Below are 18711 nucleotides of genomic sequence, written 5' to 3' on the forward strand. Positions count from 1 at the left end.
TATACACCAGCCTTTGCAATGGAAAGTGGATATACACCAGCCTTTGCAAACCTGAGCAGTTTTGCCACACACTTCATACAAACTCACTGGTAAAGATAAACAGTTAAACAACTGGTTTCAGAGTAACAGCCGTGTTAGTCTGTATTCGCAAAAAGAAAATTCGCTGTAGCTCACGAAAGCTTATGCTCAAATAAATTGGTTAGTCTCTAAGGTGCCACAAGTCCTCCTTTTCTTTTTAGTTAAACAACTGTATCTCAATTAATCTTCAGATTCAACAGCCTTAACCATGAATGGGGCAGTTCACACCTTTCAGAGTTGTTATTTCAGGCTTATTGGCTGCAGGGGCAGCGTTAGCAATGCATCTGATCATGTTCAGAAGATTTTGCCTTTCACAAGGATTTAAAGCTGCTCTTTTAAAAGAAAAAAAAAGCTTAAAATTCTGCAGAAACTGATGGAGTCAGGAGAGAAGCACTTGTACTGTGTGTTGCCACTTAATGGCTCAACCCAACCAGTCTTCACAGAAAGATAGTCATATAAAAGATAGACATATAAAAAGTCATCATATATAAACATAGGTCCAGATTCTGATCTCATTCAGATTGAGGTCAATCTGGAATAATTCCATTAAATTCAATGGAGTTACTCCAGATTTGTAACTGAAAGCAGAATCTGGCTCATACAGAAATATATAGGATATATGAATATTCATTTACCAGATGTACATTTTGTCTGGTCATTACAGGTATATCTTACATGAATGTGGATGTATCAGTTCAGATTTGTCAGTAATCTTTCCCACAATAAAGCACCCTCCTAGCTAGTAATAGTTACCAACAAAAGACATCAACATTTTAATTTTATACTTTTATTGTTTTCCTAGTGTTTCAAAATATACAAGACCGAAGGGAAAAAAAATCTACTCTGGAATGATTGTGGCATACAACTTGAAAAAATAAGGGCCTGATCCTGCAAACCCTTACTCATCATGTGAGCAGTCTTTACCCCCCAGCATTCCCATTGACTTCAGGATTGAAGGATCAGACCCTAAAGTTATGGCACAAAGATGAGAAATAGACAGCTTTGAGTTGTAAAGTATTTACATTTAAGTGCTTTTGGTCTGTGATTCATGGTAAGTATGTTTTTATGGTCAGGACTGACACACAGACAACATTACCGGGCATGAGATTTCAACACATGGTTAAGAATGATTGGTTCAACAGTTCTTCAGCTGGAAATCATCACTGCTATTTCTGCTTTCCCCTGCAGGCATTCACTATGAGTCTGGTTCTGAAGTCAATGGTGTTACACCAGTGTAAGGAGAGAGCCAGGCTTCATATTTATCAAGTACATAGGGCAGCAAAATACGTGTGTATATATACGGACTGTCTTTATTGGCCATTTCTGCATGAGCGGTGGGCATCACACTGGGTGCAATGGCCAGAGTCACGCTGCTAGCAGAGGACACAGGCAGCACAATTCCTCAGCGGGGCAAATGCAGTTCCAAGTGACTGTCAAACCCTTTTACAGGGTGCAATATGCAAAGTCCTTTGCACCAGCCCCCACAACCAGCTGGCATGAAGGGGTGGGGAGGGGAGCTGAGCCATGTCTACGACCCCTTTTGCAGCATCTAGGGTTGATGGCAAAGGGAGGAATGGGCTCCTGAAGGTCCCCTCCCCTGGCTGAAGAGCAGCCAAGCCCTGCGCCATATGCCTTTATTCTACACCACTGCTATGTTGTCCATAACGCAGCCACATTTTTCTACGATCATGTTAGGAAATTCAGCCACTTCAATTTCCGTGTAGTTTCCCTTCTTGACGAGGTACATCATGGGAAGTGGGGAGCTCTCCACCACAGCACAGGTTCTTTCTCCATAGCCAAAGTGGCGCAAGAGGCTCTTGGCCTGCACACAGCCCCCCATGCAGATGTAGGCCTGGTACCCCGCAGGCTCAATAATCCAGTACTGAGTCCAGGTCAGCTCTCGGAAGTTGATGTAGTGTTCCTGCCGGCAGCAGATGGGTTTCTTCGTCACGCTTTCCTCCTTGCAGTCTCCGGGCCCCCTATCGAAAAGCAAAGCCAAGAAATAATGTCTCTGTGACTGAAAATCAGGACTCATGTTGAAAGATTCGGGGGGGGGGGAGGGGCAGTCCTTATCATTAACATCAGAGAAGGGCCTGAGGTGCAAAGCTTGGCTCTGGATTAGCACCCTGCCTGCCCCCAGAATTCAGGGATGTTTAGATCCAAGGTGATGGTTCAGGCCCATTCTTAGTTCAAGTATTTAAGTACGGAAATGAGCTCAGTAAATCTGAGGAGAGGAGAGGCTTTAAAGTAAAGAAACTTCCTAGCTATTCCGTTTGCAGTTATTTCTTTCTAACTGGGAAAGCTGCGTCCTTTGGGCCTGAGTCTCCATTGCTATGCACCTTGTGCAGTCCTTTACACTGTGCAAAGTGTAAAATGCTATCGTATCAGAACAGGAGAGTTTTACCAACTCTTGAACTTACTTTGCCTCTGTGTAAATGACTCAAGGTAGTGGAGAATCAGTCCTTCTGTTCTCTGGCTCTAAAAATTCAATACTATCCCAGCCCAGATATGTTTGTCTCCTCTACTATGTCTATGTTTCCATGATCTGAATGATTATTTGTAAAATATATTACAACTAGAGACCCTAATCAAAACCCTTTGGGATAGTTTGGATCTAGATCTGAACTTCACAGCTGGTTCCTAGCTCTAGAATGGGCCTAACTAAAACCCCATGTCCAAATAGTCCAAATTTTAGGGAAGTTTGGAACCAGATCTTTATCCAAACTTTGCGGCTCATTTCATTTCTAATTTTGACACATTATTTACCTCAGTATGCAACTTTAAGACCTCCTTGCATTTTCACCTACCCACTCTAGGAATTTTGCAACTAAATCATGCCTTTCCAAGCCTGGCCTGAAATGTTATCTTCAGTATGAATTAGCAACCAAATACCAAAGACAGCATAGCCTTGGATTTGACACATACCCATATTCTTCTAGGTTGAGGGTATAAAGCACCAACTCGGGTTTGCCCAGGGCTTTATCCAAAGGATCCTGAGAGGTAAATCGCACGACTTTGGCCATTTCTGAGGCATAGCTACCTAGCCTTTCTCCTTCAATCCAAATCTCCAGGAGCATTGGTCCCTGCTTCTTGGCTTTTAGCCAGTAATGTACAGCCTGGGTCACATCAAAATTCCTCCAACCAGATTCCATTATTGGAACCAACCTGTATGACAAGGTGGAGACAAAAAAAAGAGTCCATTTCAGGGAATTGAAGGCATAGGACTGGCAACTCGTAGCTGTCTTCAGCCAGATAATGCCTGGTAAAACTCTGTTTACAACAACAGTATTACACCAGAGATTAATTTAGTCCCTCTAGTTTGCCATGTGCCCTGACTGTACAATAATTCTTAATGGATAGCTATGATTAAACTTTAATAAAAAATAATAATACTTATTTTTAAGAGAGATACAGATATACTCACATAGCAAATGTTGAGGTACTAACTAAAGAACTACTATATCCATTCACATCAAAGAATTTCTTAGGATTTGACAAGAGTTTTGACAATACAGGACCATATTCAGCCTTGGCATAAACAAGTGAAAGCCCTTTAAAAACAATGTCATTTACATCTGTTTTTGCCAGAGATGAATTGGGTCTATAAAGTTCTATGCAAAAATGAGGTTTATAGCTTTTGTGTCTGATCTTGCCCTCACTGAAGTCAACTGCAAAGCTTTCATAGACTTCAGTGGTGCAGAATCACAGCCCCTGTATGGAATTTGCATAGTCAATGACCAATGAAAGAAATCTTCAGAAGAAGAAAAGCCAGCAATCCATCAGTGTTTTCAAAATAGGAAACAGAGAGAGAGAGAGAGAGATGTGAATGAGACAGAAGGCTATGCCAGAGCAAGAGACTAGAACTAATTATTAAGATTGCAATTTTTTAACTGTATTATAATGTATGGCTTTCAGACAAAGTACAGAAATACAGTCACTTCAAGATGAATATTGAAATCTTTGTAAGAAATAAAGATGCCCTTGCTCTTACAAACTCATTATGGAAATAAAAGAGGATACAAAACCAGAGCCTGCAGTTTTACTTAGGTAGGAATTGTACCAGAGCAAGGGCTGTGGGCCTGATTCTGATCTCACATCAGTTGTTTACAGGTGTAGCTCCACTGGGTTCATTGGAGTTTCTCCTGATTTAGACAAGTGTAGCTGACATCAGAATCAGGCCCAGTAAAACGAAGTCCCTAAAATGCAGCTATAACCACATTAAAGGATAATTTCTTACCTGGAATCAATCAGGGAAGTCCTGTTGGTGCCATCAGCTTGGATCTGCACCCAGTACACACTGACTCTGGCATTAGTGACTGGCCGGTGAGATTGCTTGGTTGTAGGCATGTTCGTTCTGTTCAGGGGCTTTTTGAAAAGTTTTAGTTCAGCCATCGTCACTTCACTGTTTTCAGGTATTCTCCCTTCCATGTCGAAGACCAGATTCTGGCGTGTGGTATCAGAATAGAGAACTTCTCCTGCAATATCTGTGTACATTGGGAACAACAAGGAGAGCCTGGCTCAGCATCATTTCCATCCCACACAAGCAAAGCCCTAACACTTCCCTTTCATTCCTAATTACCACAACACACTCATCTCATACTCCAAAGAGCAGGCCACTTAGTCCCTACACAGGTACTAAACACATCTTTTCTAATGCACATTTGAATCAATGCCTTGTAAATGCCCTCATCATCTCCCTCTGCATGGCTCTCTGTAACCTGGTGGATAATGGGAAGGAATAAGTATTTTATTTCCCGCAGAACCCAAAACCACCAATGGCTGGGCATTTATTTATTTTACAGATCTCTGTATGAAAACAGGCTGTTGGACTGTTTTAAACAGACAACTGGCCTTTGCTAACTGCCCTGGAAAACAATGTAAATCTTTGTAATGCTGAGCATGCTGAGATTTTGGGTACAAATAACACTAATATCTCATGTAAGGCTAATCAGAACTTTCCTATTGGAATTTTTTCTGACTGAAAATTGATTTTGGCAAAACAAAATTTTGCATGGAAAGTACCTGCTTTCCTCACAACGTTTTGATTTTTTTGTCAAAAAACTGAAAACTGACATTTTTGCAGTTTTTAGCTAGAAACCGGTGGGGGAGGGGAGGAGAGGAGGTTTGATTTAAAAAGATTTTTTAAATTTTTGTCAAAATTTTCTATAGCAGTAAACCCACTTTTCAACCAGCTCCAATATCAGTTGTAATGACCATGCAAACCTCCATGTTATGCTTTAGTCTTTAAACCACCATTACTTTATGCACATCTTTTTTATCCACATAATAATAAATAGAGAAGGGTCCTAGTAACGTTCAGCTCCAGAAACAGATCCAAATTGAAATGCCCCCAAGTTTGCAAGTTGGCACTAAGGTTTTTGTTCAGCCCATTATATATTTAGAATCCAGAAAGTCAGGAATCCAGAAAGCATATCTGGATCTGAATTTCCCCCAAATTCAGTGGGTGTTTGGATCTGGGGTTTTGCTAAACTAATTGTAATAATACTAGCATTGTTACCTGCATTGCCCGGGATTCCTCTCAGGATGCCAGCCAAACTTGGCAAGGCTCTTCTCTTCACTCTGTGGCGCCTCAACATAGAGATGTATTTGTTCCTTATGTGATCTGGGATAACTAGATTCACTAGATCTCTCTTCTGAAGTTTTGGAACCTCAGAGAGCCCCAGTTTCTCCAGCAAAGCCTCCTTGAGCTTTTTCTGGGTTAATCCACTGGCAGTGGTGGCTAGGCAGACTACACAGACCATCCAGCCAAGCCTCACACTCATCCTCTGTCAGTCACCAAACAGCTTATCAGAATGGATGAACTGATCACTCTCCCTGGAGGCTGGTCTTGGCAGAGATGCCTCTTCAAGCTCCCAAGCTGCCTGAATGGGAAAGAGACCTAATGTGCTGGATTTTTATAGCAAGTCCGGTCCCACTGGAACAACAAATTCCACAAGTGGAGGTGAAGCGGAGGACTTGAAAGGGATACTCTCACATTGGAAGTAACAAGACATATTAACACCTTCATGTGCTGTGAAGTAAATATAAGAAATATTTAGGATAGTCTCCAGTTATTTTAGATTGGAAGAGGGTTTCCATTCTTTTTAGCTCTCTTTTCACTTTTGCCCTCCAAACCTCTTAATGGCCTGAAATGTCTCATGCTCAGTCTGGGTCAAAAGGAACATTTCTGCAGAGTATGAAATTATCATTTATGTACACCACCACAGTACAACTCCCCAGAAGACACAGTTCCTACCATAAGGAGCTCACAACTACAATTGGGCCCAGAATATCTTTAAGAAGCATAATTCATCAGTGAGACAGGTGAAAGTTCAGTCTCAAAACTATACAGATATTAAGAATATTTAATTCTAAATCATAAGGTCTTTGGGGAACAGACTGCTTTTGTCTTTGTGAACTGTGCCTAAGCCCATTCTCGGTGGTAAAGAATCACAAATCCTACCATTTTGATGGCTTTTTGCGATTTATATTTCCATGTACACAACTATTTTGTGTCATAACCAGATCCATGTTTGAACAGCTCCTGCTTGAGAAAATGTTAATATGACAGTTTCTTCATGCCTTGTAAACCAAGCAAGATATTTCTGAATTAGAGAACTCTGAAAATGTACTGTTTCTACATTTTAGAAAAGTGTCCTCAATTTTATCTCTTGTCAATTTAAACATAGCTTGTGTTTTAAAAAAAGGCTGTATTATACAAACATAGGTTATCTTTTGGCAACTGTCAGAAACCAAACTCTGCTTTTGGGGGATACTGTCTGCCCAACAGTCCCCCTCATCCATCGCATTGCTTCAGCAATATCAATTCTCACAGCAGATGGCTGTCAGTGAGAAATAAAGCTAACCTGGTAAACCAGGTTGTTGTTTTTTAAGTTACCTTTTCAACTTTGAAACGTCTACATCATTTGCTTCCCTGGAGTTTGCACGCAAAACAACTGGAAGTCTAATTCCTCACAACAAGCCCCACGAGGAGGGAATTGAAAAACAGCATCTTGATCAATGAAATGTTAGAGCAACTTGACATTTTTTGTGAGTTCTAAAGTTTCATCCTTTCCAGACAGGGAGGTCACATGACATTGACATTTCTTCTAATTGTAGATGGGTCTGAAGTTGAACCCACCTTCAGATGTCACCAGCCTCCACTGTTTTTGCTTGTTTCTAAAGCGATAAGGCCAACTTGAAAAAATGTAACCCAACCCCTTGATTGGGGGGGAGGGGAGGCTCTCTGAATAGGGCCTGGTTTGAGGACCCAACTGCTGAGGTTCTGTCAAACCAAAATAAAACCACTCTCTTTTGGCCCATCTATAGTTTACATAAACCTGAGCATCATACAGTCTACTGCTGTAAGAGGGTGAAGGAAGCGAATAGAATCTTTTGAAAAAAGTTATTTTACTAACTAAAGGTTAAGGTTAGTAAAGGTTACTTTACTTTAGTAACTGTCCAAATTGTCTCCAAAGGCTTTTCATAAGCAGCTCTCTTTATAGATTTACATTCTCCATTATCTTGTAATGGATAGGATAACCCATAACATTCAGATCTATGGCCAGATTCCCAAATCAAAATTTGGGGATGTTTAGATTCTATTTATGAAGTATGATATTATACTCTAATTAATTAGTTTATTTAAGCACCATCAGTGTGCTCAGTGGTTTACAAAATATAGATTAAGACAATACTGATCCTTCTGACTTCAGTGGGATTACTTACATGAATTATGTTGCAAGTGTAAGTGTAAGGTGTGTTTGTAGGAATTGGGCTCCTTCCTGCATTCCTTCTGGCATTCCACACTACATCACAATTTAAATGCAACGCTGTTTTGTACACTGGTACATCGGGATGCAACCTTTTGAATTACATCAGTGGTTCTCAAGCAAGGGTATGTGTACCCTTGGGGGTATGCAGAGGTCTTCCAGGGGGGTACATCAACTCATCTAGCTATTTGTCTAGTTTAACAGGCTACATAAAAAGCACTAGCGAAGTCAGTACAAACTACAATTTCATACAGACAATGACTTGTTTATACTACTGTATATATTATACACTGAAACGTAAGGGAAATATTTATATTTCAATTGATTTATTTTATAATAATACGGTCAAAATGAGAAAGGAAGCAATGTTTCAGTAATAGTGTGCTGTGACACTTTTGTATTTTTATGTCTGACTTTGTAAGCAAGTTGTTTTTAAGTGAGGTGAAACTTGGCAGTACGCAAGACAAATCAGACTCTTGAAAGGGGTACAGTAGTCTGGAAAAGCTGAGAGCCACCGAGTTACATAATGGTAGCATGGGCAGATATAGCATTGGCAATGAGTTGCATTGGAATGAAAGACAGTGGCAAGACTGTAGCTGACAAAATCTTCCCTAAGACACAGATTTCCCAACAAATTGTTTCCAGTGACGAACTCATAACCTTGAATTTGGAGAAGTTTGGAGAGTGAGAAGAGTCACCAGTTGTAAAATAGTTATAGTTCATGCATTCTGATTTTTCTTTGAACCAGACAGAGGGCCTGATCCTGGAACCTTATCAACCCACACAGTCCTTATTCATGTCAGTAGTCACTAGTAAGAGCTATTCAAAAAAGTACTATTATGGAAAGTGAAAGCTACTGGGTAGATCCTTCAGCAGCAAAAATCTTCTCATCAGAAAGTGATTTCTCTCATGGCTGATGTCCAGCCTATTAGGTTGAAGACTCTTCATTGTCAAATGTGTATTGGAAGCAGATTTATAGGCTCAACATGTAAAATAAAATTATTGAGCAAACACAGTTGAAGCTCAGCTTTAAAAAAAAGGATGTGGATTGCAGGCTTTTCACGGGATAGTGATTATCTGCTCCAATTGCAGGATTTGCCATTCTCTCTTTGTCATGCAAACAAGAAAAGTCAGGAATTTTATAATAGCTCTTTCTGTGCAATGTGTATTGGAACCTACATGGTGCAGTTAAAATGTCAGACAGGGGATTTAAGGTGGCTGCAAGGAATGAAATATGAGGGACTGACAGTTTCAATACAAGTCAACAGTTGGTGGGAGGGAGGTCAATAAATGCAAGATTTTAGTTTCATTCCAAAGCAGCTCTCAGACATGGCTGCTTTGTTGGCTGGGCATATCTGCACAATGTTTACAAGCCTTTTGGTAAATAAATCTAATGGGCTAAAAGAGAAAGTGTGAAAGACTTAGACTTAATTGTACAGATTTAACCTAAGCAACATGGACATTTCAAACAGATTTGTTGTGCCCAGCAGGAAAGTGTATTTGCTGAGTGTGGGTGAAGATTTGTGTCCTTATTTTTTTGAGATTTATATTTCCATGTACACAACTATTTTGTGTCATAACCAGACCCATGTTTGAACAGCTCCTGCTTGAGAAAATGTTATTATGACAGTTTCTGCATGTTAGGAAAAACGCCAAGTGTGGTTTGTGCATCATGTGTGTTGTACAGAGGTGGGCCCAGGCTGCAGTTGTGCAGCATGATATCTGGACATGGTGTTTGGGTCTATGGATCTCGAGCTGTGATATTCAGGCCCATATACAAACTTCCCCACATTTCAGAAGTGCTCAGTTTGGGGCTTCAGGTTTGATCCCCATCTCTAATATTTTCTTATTCTTCTCTGTTTAATTTAAAGCAAATTGAGTGTTACACATTTTTCAAGTAAACCCACAGAATGTAATGTTCAGGGTAAGTGCTGAGCCTACATCTTTGAAAACTGACAGCCTCTTTTTATCCACAGAACAGGTACAGTACATGTAGCAGCTGTGTAAACTGCCCCCTTCCCCTCATCTCATCAATGGATCTCATCCCTGACCTGTGGGGGGAAGATAGGGCAATTCACTATTTTATCCCTAATTTTTAGTCAAGATAGCCCCTCACATTCTGACTCAGAGTTGCATTTGCATTCAGTCTTTGGCCTGTCTCTTGTGACTGCCAGTTAGTATTAGTTCTGGGAATGCTGTCTATGACGCTTTTCCACTAAGAAAAGTACCATGCAAGTCAATGGGAATTTGGACATTTAATTCAATGGGCCCAGGATCGGCTCCTAAGAACTGAAGGGAAATGATCAAGCTTATTTCACAAAGACCACCTAACAGAAACTTTTGGTCATTATGGATCTGGGCTAAATTCAAAATGGTGACCAAGAAAAGAAAATCTCCATATCCTTTGCTATGGTTTTTCAAACCCTCTCCTTGGGACAGGAACCTGGGTCCCACTGTCAAATCCAGTTCTTCAACATGGCAGTGTAAAGCTCTAGGTTACTGGTTCCTAAGTAGTTTTTTCCATTGAGGTTCTTCCTTTGAGAAATTCCCTCACTGCTAAGGATGAGTAAGCAGGAGGACACAGGGTCACTATCACACTTGTTTGCCACTTTAGCCCCGAGTACCCTCCTGTAACAGCACCCTCCAGTCTAGACTATGTTCCAAAAACTACCACACACCTTTCATTAAAACGACACTTAGCCCATTTCAAGATATTGCAAAGAAATCTTTACTTGGTGGTGGCCTTCCCTCCATAGCTTATCTGTAAGCAACTGCTCTTTCATTCAGATATGAATAACTTGCTGGTGAAAAGTGACAAACTAGCAGCCCTCAAGACTTCTATATGTCCATGGGACAGGTAAAGCTTGTTAGTAGCAGTGTGAGCCTCCCCAGTGTGCTTCAACCCTGCCCTGGAAGGATTCATTCTAGACTTGAGAGAAGCGTTCATCAGTCTCCATGGTCCACCCAGACCTTTGCCTGTCTGCTGTGACGGCCAGAAAGGGAGCCAATTTTGGTGTCAGGTTTTGTGACATGGACACTTGTCTGCTAGCAACTGGATCAAAATCACCCAAATCATTTATTCTAGGCCACCAAAGAGCCATTAGAGAATAATAGCCTTTACTTACTATCAGCCTGGGCTGGATTGGACCCAGCAATCTACATCAGAGAAAGTCTTGTAGCCCAGGCCAGTCTCATAACCCATCAAGTCCTCCTTATAGACAAAACACCACATTCAGTCAGTGAAGCCCCTGAAATCAATGGAAGTTGTGCTCACTTATGCCAGAGACCAGGGTTGCATCTGTCCCACAAAGTAAAAAAAAAAAGTATATTTAACTAATGTAACAAGAGCCACATTTCAGTGAAACAAAGGCTCTACAACTCATCTGACCTTGAACTCCAGGATATCATAAGCACTACCATGATGAAGGCAGTCCCCTTTAACTGTGCAGTCCAGATTACTCTGACATTCAGACTCTCTGAATTCACTGCTTCTATACTCAAAAGAGTTCTGCTTTTCCTTATGGACTTTCTCCAGTCAAATAACTCAGACAAGAGGTTAACTGTTATGGTTGGAATGGACAGAAATGTTTGGCCTCTTAATGTGCCACACAGATCAGGTGATGGCAGCCAGGTCAGATGGCTTTCTCACATTATTTGTGTTATCAGCATTTTGCAAAGTGCCACAGTCCTGGCACAGAAGTCTCTCTATGTTATTTTTTCAGCAATAACAAACACAACTTTTTAAATACACAGTTTTTTCTCTTACTTCAGTGTCCTTGTCTCCAGCCATTCCCTGCCAGTCAGTAGCTGGAGAGGTTGTGTTTGGTACTGTGCTAGGCCAAAATACTGGTGAATGCTGTCAAATCAAATACATGTAATTTATCAGTCATATGACCTTAAACAGTCTGCAGCATACCACAATATTACACATTGTTTTATGTCACTAACTGCTCTATGACTTGGGAACTCTTTCTGAGGATTCAGTTTTGCAGTTCTTATGACAATGGGAGTTTTGCTGAGCAGAAAGGCTGCATAAGAACTGCAATACTGGCCCTAATTGTTACCTGTGTAGAGGGACTGGTTTGCAGGAGCCACTTACTTGTCTACTAAGCACACGCTTAATTGCCATATCTTAACAATGGGGATCCACTTTGTTTTTTTCGAAAGAACGTAAGGCTGGTCTACACTTTAAAAGTTTCAGGGCACGTCTTCACTAGCCAATGTTAAGCAGCGGGCTGTGGCAGCACTCTAATGTGGCTGTGTAGTCGCGGCATTAAAACCACCTTCACAAGTGGAGTAGCTCCCAGCGCTGGTGCACTGTCTACACTGCCACTTTACAGCGCTGAAACTTGCAGCACGCAGAGGGGTGGTTTTTTACACCCCTAAGCGAGACAGTTACAGCGCTGTAAATTGGCAGGGTAGACAAGGCCTTATAGTATAACTGTCAATTAGGAATGTAATTTTTTTTGCTGGCATAGTTATGCCAGTAAAAACTCTAGCATAGATGCAGTTGAACTAATGCAAAGGTGCTTTCTACTGGTATAACTTATTTTAGTTCCCAAATTGGGGCCTGGTCTACACTAGAAAATTTTACCAGCAAAGCTACGTTGGTTAGGAGTGTGAAAAAAACACACCCCTAACAGACACAGGTAAGCCAGCAAAAGCCCTCATATAGACAGCTATACCAGTAAAAACGTCCTTTTGCCAGAATAGTTTATTCCATTTGGGGAACTAGTTTAAGCTATACCATCTAAAAAACTCTTTTGCCAATATAAGCTGCATCTCCTAGAGGAGTTTGCTGGTATAGTTCTTCCAGTATATCTATACTGACAAACCCTTTTAAGTGTAGAAAAGGCCTGGAATAAGCTATACCAGTATAAGCACTTCTACATGGTATAACACACAACTGTCTGCTAGGAGTCATTTAGTTCCATTAATACAGAGCCTGCAATGGCAGAACTTTTACAAAGCACATGCTAATGAACAGTGAATAATTTACATTACCAAATTTACTAGGAGGTGTCTTCTCAGTAAGCAAAAAATACATATTAAAGGCCAAACTGAAGGAAATTTTAAGTGAGCGTCTTCTGCTAAACATCCGTGAGGATTCATGTGCAAATAACTTGCATTCTTTGGTAGAGTGTAAATAAGGAAAGAAGCAGTTCTTTGTGGTGATAACTGCAAAAGTCAGATCAAGAATATTGCAGAGGATGATGTAAGACTATTATATATATATATATATATATATATATATATATATATATATAAAAGAAGAACTGAGACATACCTGCGGCTATACATTACTAATGGTAACATCTGTTAGACTGTGGATTAGTTGCCCAAGGGAAATAATGGAAGAAGTCCCACTACTTGAGATATTTAAGACTTTCTGGGCAAAGCACTAGAAAGTACACTGGAGAAAACAAACCTACATTGGCAGGAAGGTGAGCTAAATTATGCTGATACATCTTTTCTCTGACATATGTGGCTATAGTAACTTATGTGACTATGTGTCAATAGGTTTTACATTGTGGGACCCAGACTGATTCAATACCAAAATAATTACTTGTGCGTGGCTTCTTTTCCTGTTCTTAACAGCACATTAGCTCCGTAATCAAAAGAATGATGAAGTGGAGTTCTGAATGGATCCAGCAACAGTGCCAAACCTACACGTCTGAGCCCTGGACAGACAGAGTAATACAGAGGAGGAATGCTTGAAAGGCTTTCAGAATGGATAGGGTTAAAGAGAGGTGAAATAGTCCTCTAATAAGATGATCTGAGTCATACTATATTAACTTGTGCATTGGTCAGTGGTTTATTTTTCTTATTTTAGAGACAACTTTTCTTTGCCATGAACTTGAAAGGATTCTGTCTGGTTAAAAAGTCAGTATTTTTTAAAAATACCTTAAGTCTGTTAATAACATTTCAAATTATTAAAACTAAACCAATGTGTAAAAATCTAATGTACTTTTTACTACGTATGCTGATAGTTTCCATTATACTTTTTACACATCTTGGACAATGACAACTGTTTGGCCTGTTTCCCTTTTGTCCATATCTAGTTTCTTTTCCCTTTGTTCTGTAAGGCACCTACTTTTGGGCCTTGTACAAAAATAAGTAATAAAATGAAATCCTAATATGAAGTTTTATTCTCTGGTTCTCATGTCCTAGAACAATACTGCAATGTTTAGGCTGCAGAAGTTTCAGGAGAGTGTTTATATCCAACAAATAACAACAATTGAAACATTTTTCATTGAAATAAAAATAAAATAAATTAATAAAAAACTCATGACAATATTTCTAGTAACTTTATAAATCTTTTTGATGAATCCTGCATTTTGGTGTCCCTATAGCCTTTTTCTGTTCTACTACTTAAAAGGAAAATCAGAAAGAAAGAATTAAAATTCTTTATGCGTTTGATTCTAAACCAGAACACAAAAGAATATTTTATTTCAGGACATAAGTTAAATTGTGCAGTTTCCTGCCATGTCCCTACATCGGTGAAAACAAAGGGACTAAACCCCTGGATTTAACATGGGCCTTGCAAGGCCAAAAAATAAAGCTGTGCAACCCACACAAGACTTAATCCATTTAACATCCATACTATAGAGCCCAGGGACATGCATCTTACTCAATTGATTTTTAAAGGAAGAGCTAACCAGGCTTTGTCAGGTCCTTTGATGTGTGAAACACAAACATGCAAGCACGTCTGCTAATATTTTCTTACCTGACCATCTGCTTATACAAATGTATTAAATCAGCAGTGGCCAAAGTGCAGCCTGAAAGCAGAGAGTTCTACAGTGAAGCTGACTGCTGTCCTGACGCTTAGTCTTGATGTTCAGCCCATGGAAACTATAGGTCCCTGCAGGAAATATCATCCATCCAATGCTGGAACCTGTGGGCTTCCCATGCAGCACCTCTATAATAAAGATACTGTGGCAATAATCTACTCCACTTTATGCAAACTTGTTGTGGCCCTCAGGTTTCTGGTCAACTGCCAATCCAGTCTTGAGTAAAGGTGCTCCTGTAGCAAGTCATATGTATGGGGGAGATTTTCAAAGGCACAAAGGGGAGTTAGGTGCGCAAGTCCCACTGACTGTCAATGAGAGTTGGGTACCTAACTCCCGTTTTGCTTTTTAAAGCTCCCCCTAAAATGGCAAAACAAGTAGTAATAGCTCACTGCTCCCAAAGACCGGAACAGCTTTGTTAGAGTTGGAAATTCATTATCCATTTTTTGCTGTGACCTATAGTTACACCTGTGAAACAGGCTACCAGGAGATAGTGACTTTAATAAGATCCAGATCCAGCAAAGCCAATACGTATAAAATTTCAGTTGACTTCAGCAGGAATTCCACATGCATCGGGTTTGCGAGATTAGGCCCCGAAAGTCTTCTTCAATCTTTTCACAGCTTGATTCACTCTCAGCCCTTCAAGACAGTGCCAGCTCAGTTGTGATCTCATTATGGGCCTGGGTCAGGAAGGTACTTTAGCACATGTTGGTATATTGCACATAGGGACAATTACTTGTATCAGGGCTCATAGTCATCATACTAGATTATTAAATTCTCTACTTCCTGGGCTTCCCTTGAAATTGATCCAGAAACAGCAGTAGTTGCAGAATGCAGTTGCCTGCTTACTCCTTAATATAAGTGCCTGGGTGTGGCAACTGCCCTCTATGAAATGCACTGGCTGCCACAAGCTTATTATTGATATATAAAACCCTAATCTAGGAGAAAGATTTTGTGAACCCATCTATCACCCTAAGGTACCCCCAAAGCAATTCAGATCGACTGGTTTATCCTTTCTTGCCATTCCCAAGTATAAGGGACAACTAGTTAACCAGTTAGAGACAAGGCCTTCCCACTGTTAGGGCCTAGCTCACTCATGAAACTCTCTCCCCCAGGATGGCTATCAGAATCACACTGTGGGTGTTTTCACAATTTGCTTGAAGTCTTCCTGATTAGGTAAATTTAATTATAACCAGTTAGCATCCTCTAGTACCATCTGCTCTTCTGAAGCAGAGTTGTGTAGCGTTGGGAATGGGGAGTCTAGAAGACGTGGCCACTGTTCCCAGCTCTGTCAGGAAAAGACCTTTTGAGCAAATCATACAGGCCAAAATTAAGTCCTTATTTAGATAACTACACGAGCAACCTGATTTTCAAAGTTGCTGAACAAACTCAGCTTTTGTTGACAAAGCTCTCTTAAGCAATGAACTCTAAAAAGGTACAGCACACAAAGCATCCTGGTAAGCTAAGCAATATGCACTTTGCAAGCTGCTATTGCTTATTTATGAAAAAGATATTATTCTCCTCCATGAATTCACAGATGACCAGTGAGATGCTTGAGCTCAGCTTGCAATTACTGCATTCCATTTTCTTTCCCTTTATACAGAGCAGACCATACTACTGCTCCCAAGCCAGACATGGCTTGCAATCTGGTGAATTATGCTGCCTATGCCTGGAGGAGATGCATCAAACACGTATGCACCCTTCCTTTATGTTCAGATGTGGGAGGAGGGAACAGAAAAGAGAGATATCCAGAGAAATAAGGATCACAGTAAAGGGAAAGTATAGGCATGAGAAAGGAAGAATGAAACAGAAGGAGAGAATACTATAAAATTGAGAGCAGGAATGAGGGAACAGAAGGGAAGTAACAAAAAAGACGAAAAAGGAGAAAACATTGGAAAGAGAGAAGGAGAGATATATACAAAAAGAAAAGGGGGGAGAGAGAAAGTGGAGGTATTGACAGAAAGCAGAACACTACAGAGAAAAAAAATCTATTGAAAAACAATTCAATTTATGCTAGGTAATGACATGTATTTTTTAAAGCTGTATGTGGGTATGAGAATCATTGGACAGTCTTTGTTGTCTTTCCTTCTTTCTTCATTCTGTGTTTCTCTTCCTCCTTTCCAAGGAAGTGAAGGTGTTAGTGAGTGCCCACCAGGGGCCTGAGCATCCTGTCAGTTGACTCAATGGGAGTGGTCTATGCAACTGGTAGCTTGATGCCTGGGCCCCAAACATTTTGCTCATGCTTTAATAAAACCAGATCTCCTGTTCTGGGGGTGGGGAACATTCTGCTCCTGATGAAGGCACAATGCTCTCACTCAGAGCTGTCTGCTTTTACAACTACACTATGTTTTCATATGTAAGGCATTCTTCATCCTGTCACCAGGAAGCCTGCTGCCAATCTGCCTGTGACACTCCTGGCATGTGTTCCTGGCACTCAGCTCCCTGGGTATGCTCAGTAGGATCATCCTGCTGTCATTAGTGGAGACCTCATACCACCTTCCTGAAGTAATGCATATGCGCAAAGCAGCAAAGAGTTCCTGTTGCTGTGGGAACCATAACACTGAATTTCCTGGCTTTTGTACAATCAAAATCAGAATTTTACAGTTCAAGCCCATTTCTAATGGCCACATGGTAGGACTTTAAGTTAAATAATGAAATCTCACAGATACTATCTTTTACAAATCCATAAGCAATGCACAGAACTTAACGAAATGTAGCAGTTTCATTTTGAGTATTTCCTTTTCTCCTTTGGTTTGTATTAAGTTGAAATTCAAATCAAAGTTCTGTGAAATCCACACAGTCTGTACCCAACAAGTTTCCTCCCGCTTCATAAGCAAGGAAGAGTAGCAAAATCACTCTTAATTTTTGTATAGGTAAGTTTTTGTTTTGTTTTTTGTTACATATAACTGTTTGGGTCTTTAAACGGAAGAATACATAGCTAAGCTGGCATAGGAAGTGTAGTGTAGACATAGCCATAATGGCTACATCAAATCCTTTAGCGTATTGAGAGGCTTGTAAAACAGATTCCTAGATGAAAGCAAGGATTAAGAGGTAGCAATGGGCCGTCAGGCTAGAAACCTGAATTAGATCCATTAAGATAGACTTGAATAGGCAGATGTGTAAGTAACAGCAGTCCAGGCATATGGATCTCTTCAGTCAGAGAGCAGCAGTAATGAAAACTCCAAAACCACAGGGAGAGGTGCCATGCATGGTAAAACCTCAGACCACCTGCTGCCCAAGGTCCTGAGCATATCTGTGTTCGTGTTGGGAGTTCACCCATTGAGGAAAATCCTGCTGTGAAGGATAAAGCCACAAGTGAGAGCTGAAGTTGAGTCAGAAGGCAGTTGTATAGAGAGTGGCCTTGATCAAGGATAGAAGCCACATAAGAAGAGAGTCACACATGTAACTGTAAATACTCGCACACTTGTTGAACTGGGTGCTAAAGAGCTGTCAAAGTGGATGGAGAACATCCAAAATAAAGTTAATGTGGAAGGATTTCAAATTTTGTTGACCTGCTCCCCAGGTCCTACACTGGGATTCCATATGTCCCCAGCAGTGAAATTTAATGTTTGTTAACTAGTGGAAGGATGTGGCTTTTGTCACCAGAAGAACAGACAGTGTCAAACAAAAAACTGTTTACAAGAATGCTGCTTCTTGTGAAATGTGGTGAAATGTGGTGCTGCTGTTGAAATCAGAGATAAACAAAATCACACTACTTAGCTAAAAAGCCTGTCTAGACAGGGAAAGAAAGAAGCAAATGCAAAGGCTGTAAGTTACCAACCATTGTGAAAGAGAAAAAAAGCTATGTTACACATAAGCAAAAGGCATTAACAGCAAGATCCAGTTCAATGTCAAGATAACTGAACATCACCTGTATTACACCACAAAATCAGATGTTCTAGCCAAAGTGAGGTTATGGGGGTCAAATTTTCTTAATCCTAAAAAAGACAAGAAAGAAGAGCACAAATAGTTTATGAAACCAGTAAAACAACCAACCAAATCAGTCTTGGTTTTTAGACTATGTAAAATACATACACTAAGGCCTTACCTACTTGGGTATAATTTCCTAGAAT

General features: G+C 40.3%; 1 protein-coding gene across 1 annotated transcript; it reads right to left on the minus strand.

Moving 5' to 3' along the window:
* Positions 1-1717: 1717 nt before the first annotated feature.
* On the minus strand, positions 1718-5902 carry LOC311518958 (left-right determination factor 2-like; the record flags this gene model as incomplete). Its single annotated transcript, XM_084625035.1, has 4 exons — positions 5597-5902; positions 4316-4562; positions 3004-3243; positions 1718-2057 (listed from the first exon to the last, which is right to left on the minus strand). Exons 1-4 carry the CDS (start codon positions 5859-5861, stop codon positions 1718-1720), a joined length of 1092 nt encoding a protein of 363 aa, XP_084481161.1. The 5' UTR covers positions 5862-5902.
* Between the last annotated feature and the right edge of the window lie 12809 nt (positions 5903-18711).

This window comes from Lepidochelys olivacea, assembly GCF_965140295.1.
Source record: "Lepidochelys olivacea isolate rLepOli2 genome assembly, chromosome: 3".
Lineage (NCBI taxonomy): Eukaryota > Metazoa > Chordata > Testudines > Cheloniidae > Lepidochelys > Lepidochelys olivacea.